Source organism: Aptenodytes forsteri, unplaced genomic scaffold (assembly GCF_000699145.1).
Source record: "Aptenodytes forsteri isolate BGI_AS27 unplaced genomic scaffold, ASM69914v1 Scaffold172, whole genome shotgun sequence".
NCBI lineage: Eukaryota > Metazoa > Chordata > Aves > Sphenisciformes > Spheniscidae > Aptenodytes > Aptenodytes forsteri.
Window position 1 is genome coordinate 1,254,130 of NW_008795018.1, and position 21,104 is coordinate 1,275,233.

Below are 21,104 nucleotides of genomic sequence, written 5' to 3' on the forward strand. Positions count from 1 at the left end.
CGAGTCACGGCTGTTTCCAAGGCGGGGGCTGTGGAAAAGGGGTGCGGAGGGTTTTGCAGCGTTTGGCCTGCCCCGGCCGTGGCTGGGAGGGCAGAAAGTCTCTTGTGTGTGCTCGCTGCCCTGCTGCTCTGCCCCTAGTAACCTACTTCTAGTGGCCGCCATCCCAACAGCTCGCTTAAACTGGTATTTTGGAGAGCCAGGCTGCCTGAAAGCCTGGGAGGTATTGTTGGAAGAGAGCAAAGTCTCTGTAAAACTGCAGAGCTTTGAGAGGCTGCGTGCTTGCAGTGCCCTGGCTGGTATTTAAGGAAACAACAGCAAACTTAGCAGTCAGACTTTCAGCGAGCGGGGATGTCATCTATTGCATTAATGCGTTTTTCAGCAGTTGGTTATGTAAAGCTTCCCAGCACTATCGTGCAGACTTAGAACAGTAAGTGTTTATTCATGGCTTGGCTCCTTCGCCAAAGGAGGTTTAAGGTCTTTTGAAAATAACTTTTTCTTCTTGTTATTCCCAGAAATAGTTCTTCAATGAATCTTTGCAAAAATTTTAAAAACAAACAAACAAAAAACCAACCAGAAACATTAAAACCACATGGCCTGGGGCATTTACTTAGAAGGAAAACTAGTTAAACTGTCAAGGTTACAACCATTTAAAAAGACCATCTTAGAGGGAAAAAAATTAGGCAGCTTCAATTAGAATATCTGTTTATGTAATTGCCCTTTACAAATAGTAATTATATTTTGGTATGTTTTAAAAGATACTAATTTTGTAATAATACCACCTACCATCCCAGATGATGAACATGCTAGATATCCGCAGTAAAGCAAGTGTGTGGAAAACAGTATATGACAAGAGCCAATTAGAAAAGCTGCGTAGTTAACATATTTTATTTGGTTACACATAAAGTAGGTGACTATGCGACTGTGACTGAGGGTCCCAAGCAGCGTGTCTTTGACTTGTCGCAAGCCTTGCTGAAGCTGATGGACATGATAGCTGCTTTCCTTTCAGGCTAAAGGAGGGAACAAGAGAGTGGACAATTTATTGGAAGAGAGTAACCTGGATGATGGCCTAACTTGGGCACTACTAATTAGAAAAAAAAAAAAGTGTTAAGCTTAGGAAACCTCCTGACATGAAAATGGCAAAGGCGAGGAGAACACTAAAGAAGTACAGCGTATGCTTTTCTACTTCTTCTTAGCTGAGCATCAGTTTATGGCCACTGCTTTTGTGGATGGTAGTTGTTTTCAGTGGTGTTTTGTTAATTTGTTTAGATGTATGGTCTGTAATAAGTTTCTTTGTAGAAGGAAGACCTTTATTGTGTTTATTTCTCACTTTTTTGTTCCGGCATGCTTCTAATGATGTCAGTCACCTGGATCACCGATAGCAGTATGTGGTTTTTCCACATACTGTACCCGATTCACTGTTCTTTCTGCTATATGGTGTAGTACTGGCAGTATTCGGTGTCTGATTTTTTCAAAGCAGGAGTACTGTTGACAAGGATGGCCAACTTGACTTTGCCCTGCTGCATTGTTTTCAGAGCCTGTTTATATCACAGCATGTATTCAGCACTTTTTGTAACTAGCTGAAGCCTTGACTTTATGAACTCTAGTTTTCTGTCCTAGCAAGAGGCATGTTATGCCTCTGGTTGGGTTGAGTGATAAACAGATGCATCTCCGAGATGGTCAGGCAAATACTGTGCTAGGTGGACCTTTGGTCTGAAGCAGTAAGGCTGTTCTTGACAGCTAAAGGTCTCTGTTTCCTGCTAGTCCAAATACTGGAAAGAACGCTGTCTGAAAATAGACGAATTGCAAATAAGAGGCAGGGGTTCGATTTGCGTTTAGACATGTGTCTCTATTAAAAATCTGTGTTAAAAGCAGCAAGAAAAGGAAAGCAAGGAGGCAGTAAAAGAAACATTTGTGGAATAGCTGGGAGAGAATAAACAAAGAAACGAGCTTTTGGGGGAGGCAGAGCTCTAGTTGAAAGTGAGGTTTGGGAGCGCAGTCAAGAAAACTTCTTGTCATTTAATCCCACTGTGCTGGGCAAAACAAAGCTCTTTCTACAGGCTTTGTTAATAAACAGGACTGTATTCAAGACGCGTATGATTCTGTCACCAGTTTTTCCTTCAGACAGCAAGAATTCAGAAGTCTGTTGACAAACTATTTGGGTCAAAAGGGGGGGGGGGGGGGAGCAATATTAAAGTGATATATACACTATAACAAGCTTGTGATTTTGCCGTGTCTCACTTTACTCCGTGACCTGTCACCATCAGTTGGTATCTGTAGAAGTTGTGGCACGATGCTTGCAGATTGCTAAACCCAGTTAGGGCCCCCGGAGTGAAAAAGGGCCTCTGTGTGGGCAGGGAGCTGCCTTCAAGCCAAGCACATTGTAAGGCCCGGAGCCTGTTTAGTCTGGTGAGCCATTTCTTTGCCTCCAGTTTCTAAAGCAATTGGCAGTTTAGGATTGCCAGATTTTAAAGTATAGAACCACCATGTCTGTCCCGAAGCCCTGAAGCCTCACTGTACTTCTGCCGTCACCCGATGTCCCTGTGGGCAGCCATGGTGGCTGAGGAAGGCAGTGGCACCCTGCCCCAAGCAGCCTCCATCCCATAACCTGTGGTCCTCACCAGCTCCATAGGCAGCTGCTTCGGCCACGCAGGTTTTAAGGCATCAAAGCAAACCATGAGGGAGGTGGAAGCACAGATGGCAATGGGATTTCCCATCCTTCATACTCAATTCCCATATTGCATTATAAAAGCATACAGTAAATACGGGGAAAGAGTGTATCTTATGTTTTGAAAATGAGATGTATGGACTAGGTCCTGTGGTTGATGGTATATCTGGGAACCCTGCTGACAGTACAGGGTCCAGCCCTTGTCTTTGCCATGTGGTCCCTGCATAGTCTGCTGCCTGCTGGGGAGGGCTGAGAATTTGTTACAGTCTCTATTTTCACACTTAGAGTTAAGTTAAAGAACTCGCCGCCAAGGCATAATAAAAACTGAATCATGATCGCTTTTAATCAGAGGATTTAATGTAAGAACCATTACTGGCTGGAGTAGAAGCTGATTTGATTTTCCTTGGCCTACCCTCTTCTTTTAAAATCACTTTTTGAGTGTGTGGTCTGCTTACAGTTTCCACGTTCTTATTAGCTTCTCGGTTGTCCTCCCATAGATTACCTTCCCAAGATTTTTAAGTATCAGATTGCATATTTAGAGTCCCAGTGCAAGGATAATTTTATTACTTCCTTTCACTGAGGTCTAAGTCCTAGTGGAAGAAGAGGGAGGCGTGGTGGGGACGGCGTCTGGACGATAGCATAGCGTGTGGACGATGGCATCTCTCACGGCGCAGCACAGCAGGCTCAGGCCTGGGGAAGCACCTTTGAGGTTTCAGGGTACTGTTTGCTGCGGCCCCTTTGTAGATTGGATCAGCCCTGGGGTGGGTCCTGTTCTCTGGAAGAGCCTTTTAATCTGTCTGCCTTGCCTTCTGTCCCAGGGCATGGAGCAGAGCCTCAGATCTAAACAAGCAGTTAGTTGTCATTCATGTGCTGATGGGGTTTGATCCAAATCCTCCTGATCGATCAGTCTCGTTTTCAGTCTTTTGGAATATTTACCTCACCAAACCCCGCTGATGTTATATCAGCCAAATACCAAATTTTTACCTTTTTTTAATCCTGTTGAATGACAGGAGCTGGGAAGAAAGAAACTTCAGAACACAGTGGGTTTTAAAGCATTTGCAGCAGAGCTGGATTTGCTCAAATATAAAAGAGGTGGGGAAAGTTACTGCAATAAATCAAACTTCAGAAGAAAGAATGACTTTCCAGTGCAAATGGTGCACCTAAGGGAAACGTAAAACAGTCTCAAGCAGCAGAATTTTTCATCTTAGATGTTTGAATACATTTCCCTCCTATAGCATATATAGCAAAGAGTAAGTAAATAATTGAATTTTTGGGTGATTATAGGTATAAAACCCCGATGTTACTTAAGTCTTTTTAATTAGACTACCTCCCTTTATAATTAGGGAGGTAGTTGTATAATCTGTTTAATATTATCTATTAAAATGTGCATATACATAGTATGTTTTAAAACATACTTTATTAGGAAGCTTCAGCCTATTAGTGTAATGATAATCTGAATGGTTCTGTTTATTAATATTTTATAACTGATGTTTGTCTTCGGTAGCATAGTAATAATTCATTCTAAATATGATTGAATAGTGAGCTTTGACATAAAGTGGAACTTAACGTTGTTTTATGCAAACTTCTCCGAAATTAACCTTTGAATAACCAGATTTGAAACGACATGTATTTTCAGCCCACGCTTTGGGAAAATACATGGGAAAGAGAAAGTAATATAACAGCTTAGGAGTTGGAAACAGAAGTGACTATTTCCATTTGTTGTTACTCTTGCCATTTCTCCCAAAGCGTTGCGGAAGTCAGAGTGTGTCACTGTGCAGCTGTGAGGAAGATACCAAAAATGAAGACCTATTTTTAAGGTCGCATTCCCCATTTTTTATTTCGAGGCTTGTGTTTCCCAAAATAAAGCAAAGTCTGCCCTTTACTGATAGGGCAGACCTTTGGCGACGGTACCCCCGTGCCTCCACGGGCTGGCCGTGCTGCGGAGGGCTGGCCAGCCACACGGGCCTGAGCCGAAGCACGCCGGGAGTCATGTTTTTTAGCAGGCATGCTGGGACTGGGAGTTTTTCTGCTCTACTTCCCGTCTGCCATGGCCTCGCGTTTTGAGGCAGGATCCGTCCGGCGCCGACCTGTGCGGACGGTGAGTGCCAAAGCTTCTCGGTGGGTGCTGGGGAGCAGAGTCCCCCTCGCCCCTCACAGCCGCCCTCCGCTTCCGCACGACGCAACCTCCGGCTGCTCCTGCCTGCTCCTGCCTGCTCCTGCCCCGGCGCAGGCAGCTCCCGCTGGTGGCCTGGGGCTCCTTAGGGGTTTGCTCTGCAGCCCTGCCTTCCCCACAAACCCGTAACCCTTGCAATGGGGGAGGGCTGCCAGGGGGACTTGGTGCACGGCTTTCGGGGGGTTTGCTCTGGGTAGCTGTGGTGCGAGGCAGCGGTGTATGAAAGGTGGTCGCGGAGGCACGGCCTTGAGCTGTTCCTGTTACAGCGTGCATTGAAATACATGCTCCTTCCTTATGCCTACATATTCTTACATGTCTGAATCCAGTTGCATGGAGTTAATAGCACCTTTGATTGTTAGAAATGATTTTTAAAACCTCTTAAAGTGGTCACAACATTGATAACTGTTTCTTGTCTGGAAATTACAATTTTTTTTTGTTTTGTTATATAAGTAACATAAGTAAGTTATTGTAATAAGACAATTACAGTTGTCACTTTTATTGTAATAACAATTACAGTTGTCACTTTTGCTTACTGGTTTTGATTTGTGATGTGCACAGGGTAATTTTGTCACAAAAAATACTAAAATCTGGTTTGGAAAGCAGTTAATAGGTCATCTACTGCTCATAGCTCTGTAAAAGTTTTATGTGTGCTTATGTCTGCACAAATGTAACGTGGCAACATCTCAGAAAAGGAGATACCTTTTTTATTTAACGTAGCAAAGTTATTTTGAAATTTCTGACTTCCTTGAAGGTCTGTGTCATGCCATTACTTAGGCTTTTTAGGCATTTAAAACCAAGAATTTTATTTTTGAGAGCTCAGGCAGAACTATAGTACAAATCTGTTATTATCTGAGTATATCACTTCTTAACTACACCAGTAAAAAAAGAGTTAGATGGTTATGTTTAATATAATTAATTAATTTAAATAAAATGTAACATTACGATTTTAAAAATGAGTTAATGATGGTTAGCACTTGACCAAACGATGATGGGCCATGCGGGCCTGGAGCAACTCCAGTACCATCAGCAGAATTAGGTCTTTTGGAATTGAGACTATATGTGCCCCTGAACAACTATGTCCAGGACTGTAGATGATGAGCCTGATTTGTGCCTTTTGCTGTGTTCCTGGTGAAGGGAACATGATCCCTCTGCTACAGTCGGTTTTAGTCACTAGAACAATCCATGAGGGGTATCGTTGGCTTTCTGTAAATTAAAGCACTCCTGAAGTTGCCGCAGTGGGTTCAATAGCACCTGCTGGCTGGGGAAGGTGCAGAAGTAGAATAAAGGTCCTTCCCTCCTTCTGTAGGCAGTAAAACTGACATCCAGGCAAGCGAGATGCAGTACTTCTGGTTTTACTGCATATTGCTCTTTCTTCATTGTGGACAAATGGATGAAAGTAAATAGGTGAGGGTAATGGGTGAGTTGAGTAGTTAGAATGTCATGGCAACTTGTTAATAAAATGCCTGAAGATGCACAGAAGGTCTTGTCACTGATGAGTAAAAACTTTGAAACTCAAGTGTATGTTTCAAGGAGATCCTGTTGCAAAAGTTTCATGCTCTCATTTTCTCTGAATGCACTTTTTTGTAAAAATGAGTAGACAGATGGGATTGTGGCACTGGCAGAGATATTAAGAAGTGCTTCTTTATTTGCTAAACCTTCTCTGTGTGAGTAGTCCTAGAATATGAATGATAATTTAGTCCTCTTGGTAGACCCTTGCACTCCAATATAAATTTTTAGAGCACAGTAAGAATTCATAGCATAGTTTGCAATGTTGATATAAAATGAAGAGGACAAAGGTCTTTCCTAGAACAACAGTGGTGCTAAGGGGAGTTTCGGTCCTGCAAAACCGTAGGCCAAGCGTTTCAGAAAAATACTGGGGTTGTATTTCAGAGTACCAGCTTCTTACTCACTTTTTGGATAGAAAATGTTTATAACACTTACATGTAAATATATCATGGGAAGAGGTACACAGGGGACATAAAGCACTGCACCCATGTCTTACAGAGTACATATATGGGTGAGTAATTTCTTGCAAGTGTATTGTAGTCCCATTGACTAACCTGTCGCAAGGTCAGCTCGATGTTACTAATGTTCTCCTGCCAAAGTTATATCCTGTTATGGTAGTGGGTATAATTTTGCACATAATTCTGGACATTTCATACATTCTCTATATAGAATTCTGTACCTCTAGTATAGATTTGTCTTCTCTCCGCAACATTTTTCTTTCACCAGTAAGGCATGAAATGGTTGGATTTTTCCAATGAGTCATATGGCAAAATGAAGCTGTTGTCTGTAAAGCTGCATCTACAGTAGGTTTTCCACAGCATAAATAAACTGTTTGAGGAGGTGGGGGAAGAGACCTTTTCCAACCTTCAGTCAGTACAGTGGTGCTGATAATAGTTTCTGGTTTAAACCACGACTAAAACAGGAGTAGTTTTGTCCATGACAGTTGCATTTGTGTTGGTGTAATCTAGAACAGGATTTGAGCTTGATACGGTTCTTGTGTTTGTTCGTTTTTGTTTTGTTTTTTTTTTAATAGAATGCTCTCTTTTTCGTTGGGCTTGATACGGTTCTTGTGTTTGTTCGGTTTGGTTTTTTTTTTTTTTTTTAATAGAATGCTCTCTTTTTCATGTACTGTCTACTTTTAATTTCAGGTGGTGGAAAAATAAGAAAAAAAATGAAGCCTTTCCAAAGTGTCTGTCTTTTCAAGAGCCTGCTTACCAGTTGCTACTGTCATGGTCAACTTCACAGCTGTCTTCTCCCTCCTGTTGCAAAGAAGATAGGTTATGTGGTGGGACTGCACAACTGTGGATTTTGGAGGCCAAAATCTTTATTGGATGCAGCTAGATTCACTCTGTCTTTTAACAGTCGGCATAGGAAAACACATCAGGATTCTCGAGCATTGTGGAAGCATGAGGCTGTGCAGAAGTATCTGGAGACTCTAAGCAAGGAATACCAGCAGGTTATTCACCTGTTAAATGCTGACTCGATAAATGACTTTGAGCAAAGAACCCTGAGGAGAAGATGTGCCGATCTGTCCCCCATTGCAGCTGCATTTCAAGAAATCAAAGAGGCTGAAAGAGAAGTTCAGGAATTAGAAGCTATGTGCAGAGGTAAGGAGAACATATCTACTTACTTGTTTCAAAACAGTAGCTTTGCTTGCGATAAACTTCATTGCCCAGCCTTTGAGGAAAGCTTTGAAATAAGTTAAGCCAGCCCTGGAACACTCTCTGGTCCTGCCTGCTCCTGGAAGCTTGTATGCTGCTAGGGCTTTCTGCATCCAACCACATCCTTCCATTTCTCATCTTACCTCACTTCAGTTTGAGGTCTTAATACAGCCAACTTGGGAGAGGAGGGATTGTTTGGAATCTCAGGGCTATCCATCTAGCAGAAATAGTTTGGAAATGTTTGGTTTAAGGTTGTTTTTTGATAGAACCGAGAGCAGTGTGAACCAAGAGCGGTGTGAACTGAAGGAAAAAAATGTAGTGAGCCTAATACATTTGACAGATGCAGACTTCACTGGTGTTATTTAAAATGGGATTCCAGCCAGCCAGTCCATTGATACTTATGGCGCAAATTACATGAACTTTCATTAGGCCCTGAATTGTCAGCTTCCAATTTAAATGGAAAAAGCTAATATTTCTTTGAAAATATTTGAGGAGTCCTTCAAGGAATAAAAATTGATGGTTGTCTAAGAAGCTGCTGCTTTTCAATACTCTGCTACGGTAGAAGTTGGAGTAAAAAAGAATTAAAAATTGTCGCTCTTTTTGATACTGTTCAGAAATAAGGAAGTATACAGGGAGTAAAAGAATTTACAAAATAAGTAACGGTGTAACATTTTGAGAAAAAAAAACATTGTTAGAAGTGTGAGGAGGAGCACACAGTAGGAAGGAAAAAATGTCATCCGTTCTGCTACACCGATAGGTATCAAGCCAAGAGAGGGAAACATTGGCCTGGAGAGGATGGGGCTTACACTTAAAGAAGTGAAGCAAGAGGAAAGCAAAGGATAGGAGAAATTGGTAGCCAGTGATGTAAATGGAGGAGAGTGCTTTTCAGAGAGAGAACCAAGAGGTGTTGACAAAATGGTAAAAGCCATATTGAAATAAAGCTGGTAAAAATGTAACTTGTTTAGAAAGGTAGAAAACATTTGTATTTTTTAGTTTTAGAAATAAATAGATGTTTGTGCTTTTGGAAAAAATGGTTATTGAAAAATGGTTATTCTCTTCACTGGAGAAAGAGGAAAAGGAGTGAAGGTGAGAAGGAACAAAAATTTAATGCTGAAAAAGAAATGTTCTTGGAAGAATTGGAAAGTATTAAGAAAACACTGGCAAATTCATACTTAAAAAGGCTACATTTGGATCAAGTAAATGAATTTTTCTAATTCCATAAATTATGATGTGGATGAATGGAGTGAGTTCTAGTTGAAAGAAGGGAAAAGAATGAAAGAAAATTACAGCCAAGAAGTTAATTAAATGGAGCCAAATTATTCTATCTGTACTGTTTATCATGTGGCCAAGTTAAAACACAGGTGTTCCCTTCATTTGACTGCTCTTTGTTTTCTGCTTAGCTCCCTAACTGACCCTCTTCTCTGTAGTACCTGAATTCCTCACAATTGCTATAGGATTTTATATTTGCAACACTCAGTGAAGCAGAAAAATACTATTTTCTGGTTTGCCACTGGTGATGTGAGTCACGGGGTAGATTAAGTGAATTCTTAAAGGTCATGTTTGCAGGGAGGTAGGAATGGGACGCCAATCCTTTGAACCTTAAGCTTGTTGGTCACCACCAGACCATTCTTTCATCTCTGCTGACAGTAATTAATTTAATACTGTTTATCTAACTAATCAATAAAGATGCTTTTTGGACCAGCTAGAAGCCTTTGATTCAGTACCGGCTTTGGGTTGGAGTTGTGACATACTGGTAAGGAAATTTATACAGTTCTTGCCTTATGTACAGGGGATGCCAGGTTCTAGTGTAGATCTAACATCTTTTATTTAAGGAAAAAAACTGCAGAGCATAAATTAAAAACTGGGATACGGAGGAGCTGCTGCTGTCCTTGCCCAGTATACAAAGCTGGTTCAACATCCCAGCCCATTTAGCTCTTAAGACTCGCTGCTGAGGCCACCAGTAAATGTGTGTGTGTGTTAGCTGCTGTGAACGGGGACCAGGCTGCAGATGCCCAGAGATGTGGAGCCCACGGTCCTTGCGCCCGCCTTTGAGATACCTGATTCCTGCCGCAGAATCCAGAGCTCAGGCAACTGGTCATGCAAGGCAAAGAGATGCATTCAGCTATTGAGTGTCCGGTTTTATGCTGCATCTGAGGCAAGCCTATGGTTTCCATGCTGGCCAGAAGGCGGCATAATACTTTCTCCTCGTCTTTGTTGCTTTCTTCTTTCGCTCTCACTCCCAGCTGTTCAAAGCTGTCTTCCCCCATTCCCCCATTTGTGCTGGTAATTTTCCGGTTGTAAATTAAATCTAGTTCAACTTGGCATGGTAAAATACATGCACTTATTTAACCAGACCTGTTGTTTTCTTTCAGTGAGTTGAATGGGTTTACTTTCTGATGAGATGAGTGACAGAGCCAATCCTCAGCTGGTAGAACAGTGGGGAGAAAGATGAAAAGGAAAGGGTGCTCCCTATTTTGGCAGTGGCAGGTTTTCCACTTGACTCCAACTGTCGTCCAGGTTTCTACTTAGTGTATAATCTAATGCTAACTGATCAGCATCTTTAATTATTGTAAACTGGAGCCTCCATAGCAGAAAAGGTTTTGAGCTTCTGCTAGCTTTGCCTAAGAATGTTTCCTAGTTTGGTAGTAAGCTCTAAAATGTGGGAAGGGACAATCTAATCACAGAATCACCGAGTAATTTAGTTTGAAGGGGACCTCTGAAGGTCATTTGGTCTACTCAAAGCAGGACCAGTTAGAGCAGGTTGCCCAGGGCCTTGTCCAGTTGAGTTTGGAATATATCCAAGGATGGAGATCCTACAACCTCTCTGAGCGCCTGTTCCAGTGTCTGATCACCCTTAGGGTGAAAATAATTTTCCTAATATTTGATCAGAATTTCCTGTATTCCAGCTTATGTCTCCTTTTATCATGAAATACAGTCTGTCTCCATCTTCCCAATGTCTTACTGTTAGGTAGTTGTACACAACAATAAAACTTCCCCTCCGCCTGCTTTTCTTAAGGCTGAAAACAGTTTCCTCAGCCTCTTCTCATATGTCCTTTGTTCCAGCCCTTGACCATCTTGGTGATTCTCAACTAGACTCACTCCAGTATTTCCATGCCTTTCTTGTACTGGGGAGCTCAAAACTGGACACGGTACTCCAGATTGTGGTCTCACATGCTGAAGAGAGGGGAAGGGAATCTCCTTAAGCAAGACAAAGAGTCAAAGTGAGGTCTCCCACATCCTGATGACTTGCATCCATAACTCCCACATCTCACTGATCTCTTGAATAGCAGGAAACAGAAGGTTAGAAACCTCATTATTATCATCATACCTATATTTGTAATGCTGACCTTAATGAGGTGGCTACAAATTGTTGAATATATGGGTGTTTCTGGGCAGGTCTAGGAAGAAAAATTTTGTTGCATGAAAAATTGTAATAAGGGAAACTGAGGCACTTCTCATCTCCAGGCATGTTTTTGACGTATTTTGTCAAATCCATTTGTGGATTTACCCCTGGACTGTCAATCTGTATGACATAACCATCAGTATAACTGAGAGTTAGTAACTGTCAGGTGGGACTGGCATCTGTTTGATGCAGACTTTGAGCCATAAACTGGAGATTGAGAGGTAAGATATCCGCTACTCCTTCCAGCACCCCTGAAAAATATGATCATTTAGTTAGCAATATGCATCCTGGCTTCGGCTGCTCTTATTTGATATTTCATGCTGGTAGAATGCAACTGCAAGCTTTTATGTGCTGCGGTGCATGTCTTTGGACAGCTGTATTACAATGTGCTCTAAGCTAGGTGAGATTGGCTAACATCTATTCCTGTTGTTGGAATTTAGAGCTAGACAGCAGACATGAGAAACAACTTCTAGAGCTTGCCTTAGAAGAGAAGGAAACCCTGGATAAAAAAATCAACATGTTGTGCAGAAAGGTGAGCGTGAGGTAAAGTTATACAGCTTTGTAAATAAAGATGTCAGAAAAATGTTCCTTTGTGATCTTACCAATAGACACTAACACTTGCGTTTAATGAAACAGAAGTCCAGCTTCTGTGTTCTCCCTGAAAAGAAGTGGCAACATTAATTATTAGTAAGCTTCTTACTGACAACTGTGTCTTAGAAGCTTATTATTTTAGTCATTTTTGCTTGCTTGCTTGTCTGTCTGCAGATGCTGAAGGGGATTAAAAAAATGGTGAGCCTGTGCTATTGAGACCTGACATGACATCCTATGTGGCAGCAGAGCATGCATTCTTGAAAGATTTCTGATTGGGACTTGCAGTCTTTCATTTTCTCTTCAGCTGACAGCACCCCATGAGTGGGGAAATTAATTATAAGCAGAGAAGCTGAAATGATTCAGTTGTGAGCTCTATGTTTGGTCTCATTTCTACATTCAGATTGAAATAATATGAAACGAGACTTTCTGAAAAATAAGATTAATGTACAGATTGGCTGGGTTATAGCTAATAACTTTGTTTTCATAGGTATTTGGGACTGGAGTGGGTGACCTGGCACCTGACTTTGCAGTATCAAATTGTCAGCTAGCTTTCCTGTGAGTGCACCAGCACATCCCATTTCCACACTGACTGCACTGAGTTGCAACAGCCATTGGATAGTTTTTAGTCCCACTTACTAGTTTGCCAAAAGAAATCAGTAGTTGTGTGCGCTCAAGCTGTGGCAATTGTGAAGGCTGGCTGTAAATTTGATTAAGAGGAGACACGGAGTCATGAAGGAGATAATGACATTATTTTTTTTTTTTTTCCTTTTCAGCTTTTCCAGCTTCTAGTGCCAAAGGAAAAATATGATAGAAGTCATGTCATATTAGAAGTGACAGCTGGCAGAACAACTGGAGGTCAGCAAAGTCCCCACAGTAACGATTACTTCAAACCTCCATCCAACTTTATTAAACCTCTTACGTGTTATTCTTAATGCCTTTTTATAATTTAATGGTATAAAGTAATACTTTCTGAAGAAGAGTATTAATCTGTCTAATGACTGTGGTTAGAGTTGCAGCTAAATCTAAAAACTGGTGGCTGCCATTTTGTGAACTGCTATTTATGTTGTAGCGCCTTTATATTTTTAGGAGACATCTGCCAACAGTTCACTAAAGAAATGTTTGAGATGTACCAGAACTATGCAGACTATAAACATTGGACCTTTGACATTGTGAACTATATGCCGGCTGAGATAGGTACAGTAGTTCTTCAGAAATTCCACCAAGACAATGAAATTAAAAGTGTTTCTGTGCTATATTTGTCATGCTATATTTGTCATGCATTATTTGTCTCTCTAGGTGGGTTGCATCATGCCGCTGCTCATATTTCAGGAGATGATGTCTACAGGCATCTGAAATACGAAGGAGGGACTCATCGAGTCCAGCGAATCCCTGAGACGGGCCTGTCATCAAGAATGCAGCGTATTCATACTGGGACGATGTCAGTTATTGTTCTTCCTCAGCCAGAGGAGGTAAATTAACTGTTAATCAGGGTGGTAAGGTGGTGTATCCCTGCTCACCCATTTTGGCATTGGAGTAGGTGTTATTTAAAACCACGTTACTGTTACTGTTTTGGGATTTTATTGATACCTAAGTGCTTTGTGCAAGTCCCAGCAAGTGAACCACAAGTTCTCTGACTCTGGAAGGCGATAGTCCTTGGCACTGTACCTTACATGTTTAAATGGGTCATCAGAAGCAACTTTGCAGAGATTTGCTATTGCCTGAAATGGCATGTAAATCAGTGATTGTTTCAATGAGTATTCCAGCCCCACCACTCAGAAAGCTGACTGCTATGAGTACGCCAAGTTTAAATTACATCATGTATTAAGACAGGGAACATATCCAAGAAAATATTCAGTGTTGCACAGTAATGTGATTATGCGGGTCCTTTTGATTTTTTTGGTTTCATTTAAATTATTGGTGTCCTCTGTTAAATCAAGGACGGTCTGCTTTGAATTTGAATGAGTGAGTGTGTTGGCTAGTCTTTCTGAGATCTCACTGATACCGACAGTTCTCACTTAAACCAGCCATTTACACACAAAATAAACAAAACCAGATCGTGTAGGCTTTCCCTGCAAGTTCTCCTGCTTCCTTGTAATGCTTTCCTTGCGACATTGATCAGATCTGAATGTTCCTTTCCCATCCACTGAGCTCAAACTATGGTCCAGGTCATCATGGACTCATATTTCCAATGCTGCAATCCTTACTTGGATCTGGATACACCCAGTTTTTCCTCAGTTAGATGTTTTTAAGCACTGTTGCAAGAATCATTCAGGCTTGACTCATGAACAAGATCCTTGCACCGCTGTTCAGAAGTAGTTTTTGATTACTTGCTTATTTCTTAGTCTCCCTGCCAAAGCTAGTGTTTTTACAAAAAGTTGTTGATTTTGTTCTGTTTCACACATACCTTGTTTTGTGAAGGACCCGGAGTGAGAGTTTGAAAAAATAAGTGAAATATTTAAACATCGCTTGCTTTGCAGAGATATTTGACATTGCATTTTTTTAAAGTATAACAATTATAGCTGTTACTCAGGGACAGTTGTAAAGGAGCAATTTTTTGAGAAGTGATTTTTTTTTTACACCGAGTATCACTGACATTCAAAATATTTTTAGAATGAGCAGAAAGTAGTGCTAATTTTCTTTGATTCTAGGTTGATGTTAAAGTGGATCCCAAAGATTTGCGTATAGATACATTCAGGGCCAAAGGAGCAGGAGGGCAACATGTTAACAAAACTGATAGCGCTGTGAGAATTGTACACCTTCCCACAGGTGAGTCTGGCTGTGTTTCGTACTTCTGATCACCCTAAATCTGTGTCCTGAAGAGAAAGCTTGTGATCCTGCAAGTTGTCTTTTAGAGTGAGTTTGCAGGGTTGGGCCTTATACCAAAAAAAGGAGGTAGCCCCTTCTTGTTCTGCCCCTCTGCTAGCAAGGCAACGTGTGAGAAAAAGGGCTATGTACCGGCGGCACAATGGTCAGCATGTTGCTATTATGCCAGTTTTGTCTTCAGAGCAAGTGTTTAATGAATACACTGTCTTTGAAGGATGAAAGGACAAATGGAGGGTGACAGGGATGGGATGGAAGATGTAAATAATCCGTGCTGTGTGCTCTGTACCTTCGGGAATAATGGCCATTGGCAACCGAGGCTGCGCTCTGCCTAGCTGGAACCTGTGTAGTTGCAAGACTGAGAAAAAAGGGGACTTGAAGATTTTCATTCAGTACCAGATAATGCTATCATATGTTGAACAGGAAGGAAAATGTACACTGATGGGAATGTAGTGTACATACTGGACCACTCTGTCTTTCTCTGGATTTGTTTTTATTGAAATTCAGTGGGCTTCTATCTGTCCAGACGCGGAATCTCTTTAGGCACAGGAAATTCCAGTAGTGACCTGAAAACAGCTGTTTCCTATATGCCTTTTTATTTCAGAAATCAAATGAGAAGTAAAAATAAATACTAAATTTCTTTTAGAGACCTTTATTTTACTTTATTTCATTATTCATAATTAAGTTCAAGACTCTCCGGTGTTGTTTACACACCCTTCTCTGCTAGAATGATGAATTTTCCAGTCTCCAAGAGCTTATCTGGACTAAGACTTCAAAAACTTGTGTTGCACTGTTTTAAACATGCTTCCATGGACTGTGCAAATTACATTTTTAACATGTGATAGCTAATTGAGTGAACCCGTTTTCTGGAGGCAATGTCAGAGACTCGTTTGCTTCATGAAATTTTAAAATATCCCTGACTTTTCTGTGGCACTGAACAAAGCCCCTGGTGCAGCTGTGAAGAGTTTAAAAACATACTAATGGTTCTGGCCAGTGTGTTAAAATGACTTTTTATCCTACAGCTGAAAGGCCCTACAAACCAGCACTCTAGAAGGTTTCATTTGCCTAATGCGTTAGAATTAATTTAGCTTATTTGTTCTTTGTTATAATGGGCTTTTGATCTGAGCTCTCTTGAATCCCTCTGTGAAGGACTAGCAGTTGAGTGCCAGCAGGAGCGATCACAGCAGATGAACAAGGAAATAGCTCTGCGGACACTGAGAGCTAAGCTGTACCAGCAGATCATTGAAAAACAACTAAGTCAAGAGCAGAGCGCCAGAAAACTCCAGGTGAGAACATGTGATTGCTGAAATTTGGAGAGGGTGCTATGTTGTAGATGTGTTTCTGATCTTTTTGAGTGACAGTGCCAGGGTAAGTGAGCGTGTGTGTCTAACCAGGTGTGCTTACAAAGGAGAATCTTGTATTTTAAAACAGTAAGTCTTTTTTTTACTTATCCCAGTTCAACACTAGTGTAGACTTCTCGGGCAATGAAAAAAAGACATCAACTGTAGCTGGAAAGAAAAGAGTCAAAAGACTAGCTGGAATTATCCAAAAGGCAGCGTTCAACATCATGGATTGAATCCCCCTGTTAGGGCCAGAGTTACACATATAGAGCATCAGTAAAAAGTTATTTTCCATGAAAACTGGGATCTGAAGTTCTCAAAGTTGTATTTTAACCTGTTTCTAAACCAGAGTATTTTTAAGATCATCCAGAGCTTTTGAAAGAAACAAGTATATAAACAATCCTGCCACTTCGCAGTTAGGTAGCTGTTTATCTGATACGGTTTAGGGAACCTTCTAAGGAAGAAACAGCTTCCATAGAAGAGTTACCTCAAGTTATGCTGCAAAGTGTGCTTTTCTCTTGAAATGTGTGATCATTCTTTTCCCATTCTTTGAGTATTTTCCCATTTGTGGTGCAAACTTCAACAGTGATCAACAGGGATAAAAATACTTCAGAATTACAGAATTATTCAGTACTCCAAAGTTTCCAGCTTAGCTATTTAATCACTAATTTAAGTTGCATTTTCAGTGAATTGTTCCTGCAGATTATTAACCCAGTCATTGTAAGCGGCAAGCCGTTTACCTTTTGTTATTACTTTTACCTTGGGAGCCTTCAAAGCTTCATAAAGGACTTAGATGTACATTTATATGAATACTACAGAAAACTAGGCAAAAGTAAATTACCTTTCCTAATGTTTCAGAATATATTCAATGTATGTTTTGAAATATACATGTGGGTGCAGATGAAATTGTCAAAAAAGCCCATGGAAGCAGACACCCATTTCTCCAAGCAGTTTTTAGCATTTAATTCTCCATTTTAATAAAGGGTTTAGTCACACAATGCTACATTTGGAGTTCGGTTTTGAAACTTAGAACTGCTTGCACTCTTGCGCTTTACCACTAGAGGACTACTCTTCATGTTCTCAATTTACTCCTCTTTCAGTGCTAATTTCTGACAGCCAAACATTAGTGGAACTGCTTTGCCACGCGTTGACTGTGCTGCTTCTGTTATTAATGGTGCCTACGCTCATTATTTTTTTGTGGGAGCTACAACCCCCCCAAAAAGAAAAACACACTTACATTTTTGAACTAAGGGCACGTGTAGACGTATCTCTTGCCTTACATGACTTTTAAGAGTTAGGTAATTCTTCCAGCTGCAGAGCTGGAACAGAAGCGTAGTGGAGGATGTTAAAATTGGTCTGTGATACAGAGTCACAAATAATACAGTTTAGTAATGCCACAATATTTAAAAAAACCCGTATGCTAAGCCAGTGACTGCTAGGTTTGTACGTACAACAGGCTGATCCATTAAAGTTTATTCTGTTTTAGAGTAGCATTTGATATTCTTTTTAAAACATGATCTAGTAGAATTTGTTTTCTGCTGCTTCACTACAGTTGGGAACGAGAGCCCAGTCAGAGAGAATTCGTACTTACAACTTCACCCAGGACAGAGTCACTGACCACAGGATCTCGTATGATGCACGCAATATCAAGGTAATGGTTGCTTGTGAGGGTTTTTAGATACCTATGTGTACCATAAGAAGAAAAAATTAACTCAGTGAAAACAATTAGATATATATGAGGAAATCGGATAGCCAGTTGTGCTCTGACAGAACGTCATAGATTTAGAAAGCTTAAGCTTTCTTTTTCTGCCTTGTTGTAGGGTAGTGTTAAAGATGACTGGCACAGGACATAACTCACTGGCCTACTTCTCCGTGTGTGTTTCTCCTACTGTATGAGTGAAAAATGACCAAGAGTGTAGTCCTCATCGTGAGCTCAGTGAGTCCCTTGGCCAAACCGGACAAGTGAAATTGGAGATTCTTGAAGCTTAGCACAGCCGACAAGAAGGACTTTTTTGTAGTTAAGCCGAGTCTTTCCTTCTCCCTTTAATGCTGGAGTGAAGAAAGATAAAAACTTTTCTTCATGTTTGCCTCGCAAGCCACAGTTAAAAGAAAGTGAATCTGAATGCTTTTATTTTAAGATTACCTGATACTTTATTTCTGAGTCAATCTCTACATATGGCTTGAATCTTTTTTTTTTTTTTTAACAGGGAAAAGCATTTTTGTGTATTAAATTTATAGAAAATGTTTTGAATTTTAGGACAAAACTTAGGGTGACCCTTCGCTATTTTGGCTTAGGTATCCAGTTTACTCTAAGTGCTGTTGCGTAAGAAGCAACACGTTTCGAACTGTATCCGCAGATGTCCTGGGTAACTTCGGAGAACACGGGGCGTGCTGAATATGGAATGGTTCATAGTTAATAGAGTGGGGAAGAGGTACACAAATGCCGTGGTGGAGGAGAATGGGAAGAAGTTCCACGACTGTATAAGAATGACTTTGTTAGTCAAGCTTTTCCGTTACTTAGTGTTGGGAACTTGTTGCTTTTCTTGAGTGAAACTGAAACCATAAACTGTCTAACAAAAGTTAGTTAAGCTTTGCTTGCAAAACAAACTAGTTCTTGGCATGAGCAACAGTGTTTGAGTTAGATCCTTCAATCCTTGATTGATCTTGCTAGGGGATTTTCATGTAAACGCATGGGTTACACGAAAGCATGGCAGGAAGGCACCAGTAGCTCCTTCTGTTGCTGCCAGAATCGATGTGCTTTTCACAGGCGGCCAGCAGAAGTCCCGCCGCGGTGCACCACGCCGTGTTGCTTTCACACGGGGGAGCCGCAAAGACGAGCGGGTGGATGCACCAAGATAAGTCTCCAGGCAAAGTGCGTTCCAGGAGCTCCTCGTCCGAGTAGTCAGCCTTTCAGAATAATACTGATGTACCCGTCAGTAACGCTTTTGTCTGTTGTTACTTTTTTCATAGGAAATTCTAAGTGGGAAAGAAGCACTGGATAAGTTAATCAACAGACTACTGGAGTTTGCAGAGATAGAGGCTGTCACCGAATATCTAGAAAATTTGCAGGCTTTAGAAGGAGGAGGCTGCTGAAGACCTTGTGTAGAGTTAAAGCAGAAATGTTGTGTTCAGTACCAAAATAAAACGGATGCATTTGTTAGACGACAGACTGATTAAAATCTATGCCTCTGTTTTTCAGTGTGATACTACCTTTTTTTATATTTTGGTGCAAATGGGTTGAATTTATTACAGCAGCCCTAGCAGAAAAGAACAAGCTTAGAGTACCGTGTGCAGATACCTTCTGTCCTGGCAGCATGGCTTTGTTAAGCCGGTCCTTTTCTTGACCATATTGCAGCTGGAGAGAGAGAGAATCGTGGTGGTGGAGCAGAAGAAATACCACGTAGTGCAAGTTTTGTTTTGGGGGTGGGAGATGTTCCTCTCCAGCTGAAAGGACCTAAGCTCCCCAAACATAGTCTAGAATCTGGCCTCACGAATACTACTTATTTTTATCCATCGATTGGGTGAGCTTCCTAAATGTAGTCCTTTAAAAATAACTCTGTATTATGATGCTTTTTTTTTTTTTTGAGTGATATATTCAAAAGCAATTTGATACAGAGCAGACCCCCTTCTACTGGAGGTCATTGCCTGCAGCGCTCTGTTTTACTAAAGCCAGATATATTTGCTTCTCCGCATCGACAAAACATTATTTAAAGCTGTTTTATCCTAACTTCCATCGATTGGGTGAGCTTCCTAAATGTAGTCCTTTAAAAATAACTCTGTATTATGATGCTTTTTTTTTTTTTTTGAGTGATATATTCAAAAGCAATTTGATACAGAGCAGACTCCCTTCTACTGGAGGTCATTGCCTGCAGCGCTCTGTTTTACTAAAGCCAGATATATTTGCTTCTCCGCATCGACAAAACATTATTTAAAGCTGTTTTATCCTAACTTACAAAATATTATTTGAAGCCATATTTTATTCTAAGTTCTTCCAGCCCAGTCTTTCTGTGGGATGTACGAGCTGAGAGATTGTGATGGGGTTGGGCTGTGGGCTGGCACTTGTCCTTATGGGAGGGATGTGGGGCACAACGATGCCATCTCTGAGGCATTTTCAGGGTGGAATACTCTGAACTTGAGCTTTTCAGTTCCTACAAGCAACCCTGATTTTCAGCAGTGAAACCACTAGCAGGAAAAATTACGATAACGAAGCACAGGGAGGAAAAGGAAAAGGAAAGTGGCTCCTTGGAAGGCAGCGAACAGCCCCTGGGGAGAGCAGGAGTGGTCGTGGGAAAGCAGAGCAAGAGCAAGGTTCATCTGGTAGGAACAGCCTTCTCCTGCAGCTTCGTATTTCGTTGTCAAACAGCGTTACGACAAACAGAACAAAATACCACCTGTCCGCCTGGCTTCCCCTCATGATCATCGACGTGCGTAACAGACCTTACGCGTGGATGTGATGTTGCAGCTGGTGCAAGGCACCAACTTCATCTCTCTGCAGCTCCTGGTGATTGACATGAAACATAGTTCCTGGGTCTCTTTCATTTCCCTGCTGAGGTCTCGGGCGGCAGTGCCTCACCCAGCCAAGAAGGAAGCCAGGCAACAGCTGAGCCTGGAAGTAGCCCTTTTTATGGGCTAAGTGGAAAGAGGGATGCTTACCCTCTGCGTTGGAAGTAGCCCTTTTTATGACAGTGGAAAGAGGGATGCTTACCCTCTGCGTAAGAAGAACAGCCCTGGTACCTTACCTACCTTGATGACTTTCATTTAATCATCAACAGAATGCACAAGGGAATGTCTCGGGAATCCTGGAACTACAAAGGAATTTATTCACTTAAGTAGCAAGCTGCTTGTTCTCATTTAGCTAAAAGGAAGAAAAGAAGAAATAACCCAACGCTGTTAGCAATGAAACGTGTTTCCTAGTCTGGCAGAACTGTTTGCCCAGATCGTATCT

General features: G+C 41.2%; 1 protein-coding gene across 2 annotated transcripts; it reads left to right on the forward strand.

The window, feature by feature from the left end:
- The first annotated feature begins 4,584 nt into the window (after positions 1-4,584).
- MTRF1 (mitochondrial translation release factor 1) lies at positions 4,585-19,357 on the forward strand. Of its 2 annotated transcripts, XM_009275646.2 has the most exons (10): positions 4,585-4,763; positions 7,493-7,951; positions 11,849-11,940; positions 12,773-12,854; positions 13,086-13,193; positions 13,296-13,468; positions 14,648-14,765; positions 15,969-16,105; positions 17,712-17,810; positions 19,130-19,252. In XM_009275646.2, the coding sequence occupies exons 2-10, from the start codon at positions 7,516-7,518 to the stop codon at positions 19,250-19,252; spliced, it is 1,368 nt and encodes a 455-aa protein (XP_009273921.1). In that variant the 5' UTR covers positions 4,585-4,763; positions 7,493-7,515. The 2 variants fall into 2 exon arrangements, with proteins under 2 accessions (XP_009273921.1, XP_019326655.1); XM_019471110.1 differs by lacking the exon at positions 4,585-4,763 and having other exon boundaries at positions 7,468-7,951; positions 19,130-19,357.
- Positions 19,358-21,104: the final 1,747 nt, after the last annotated feature.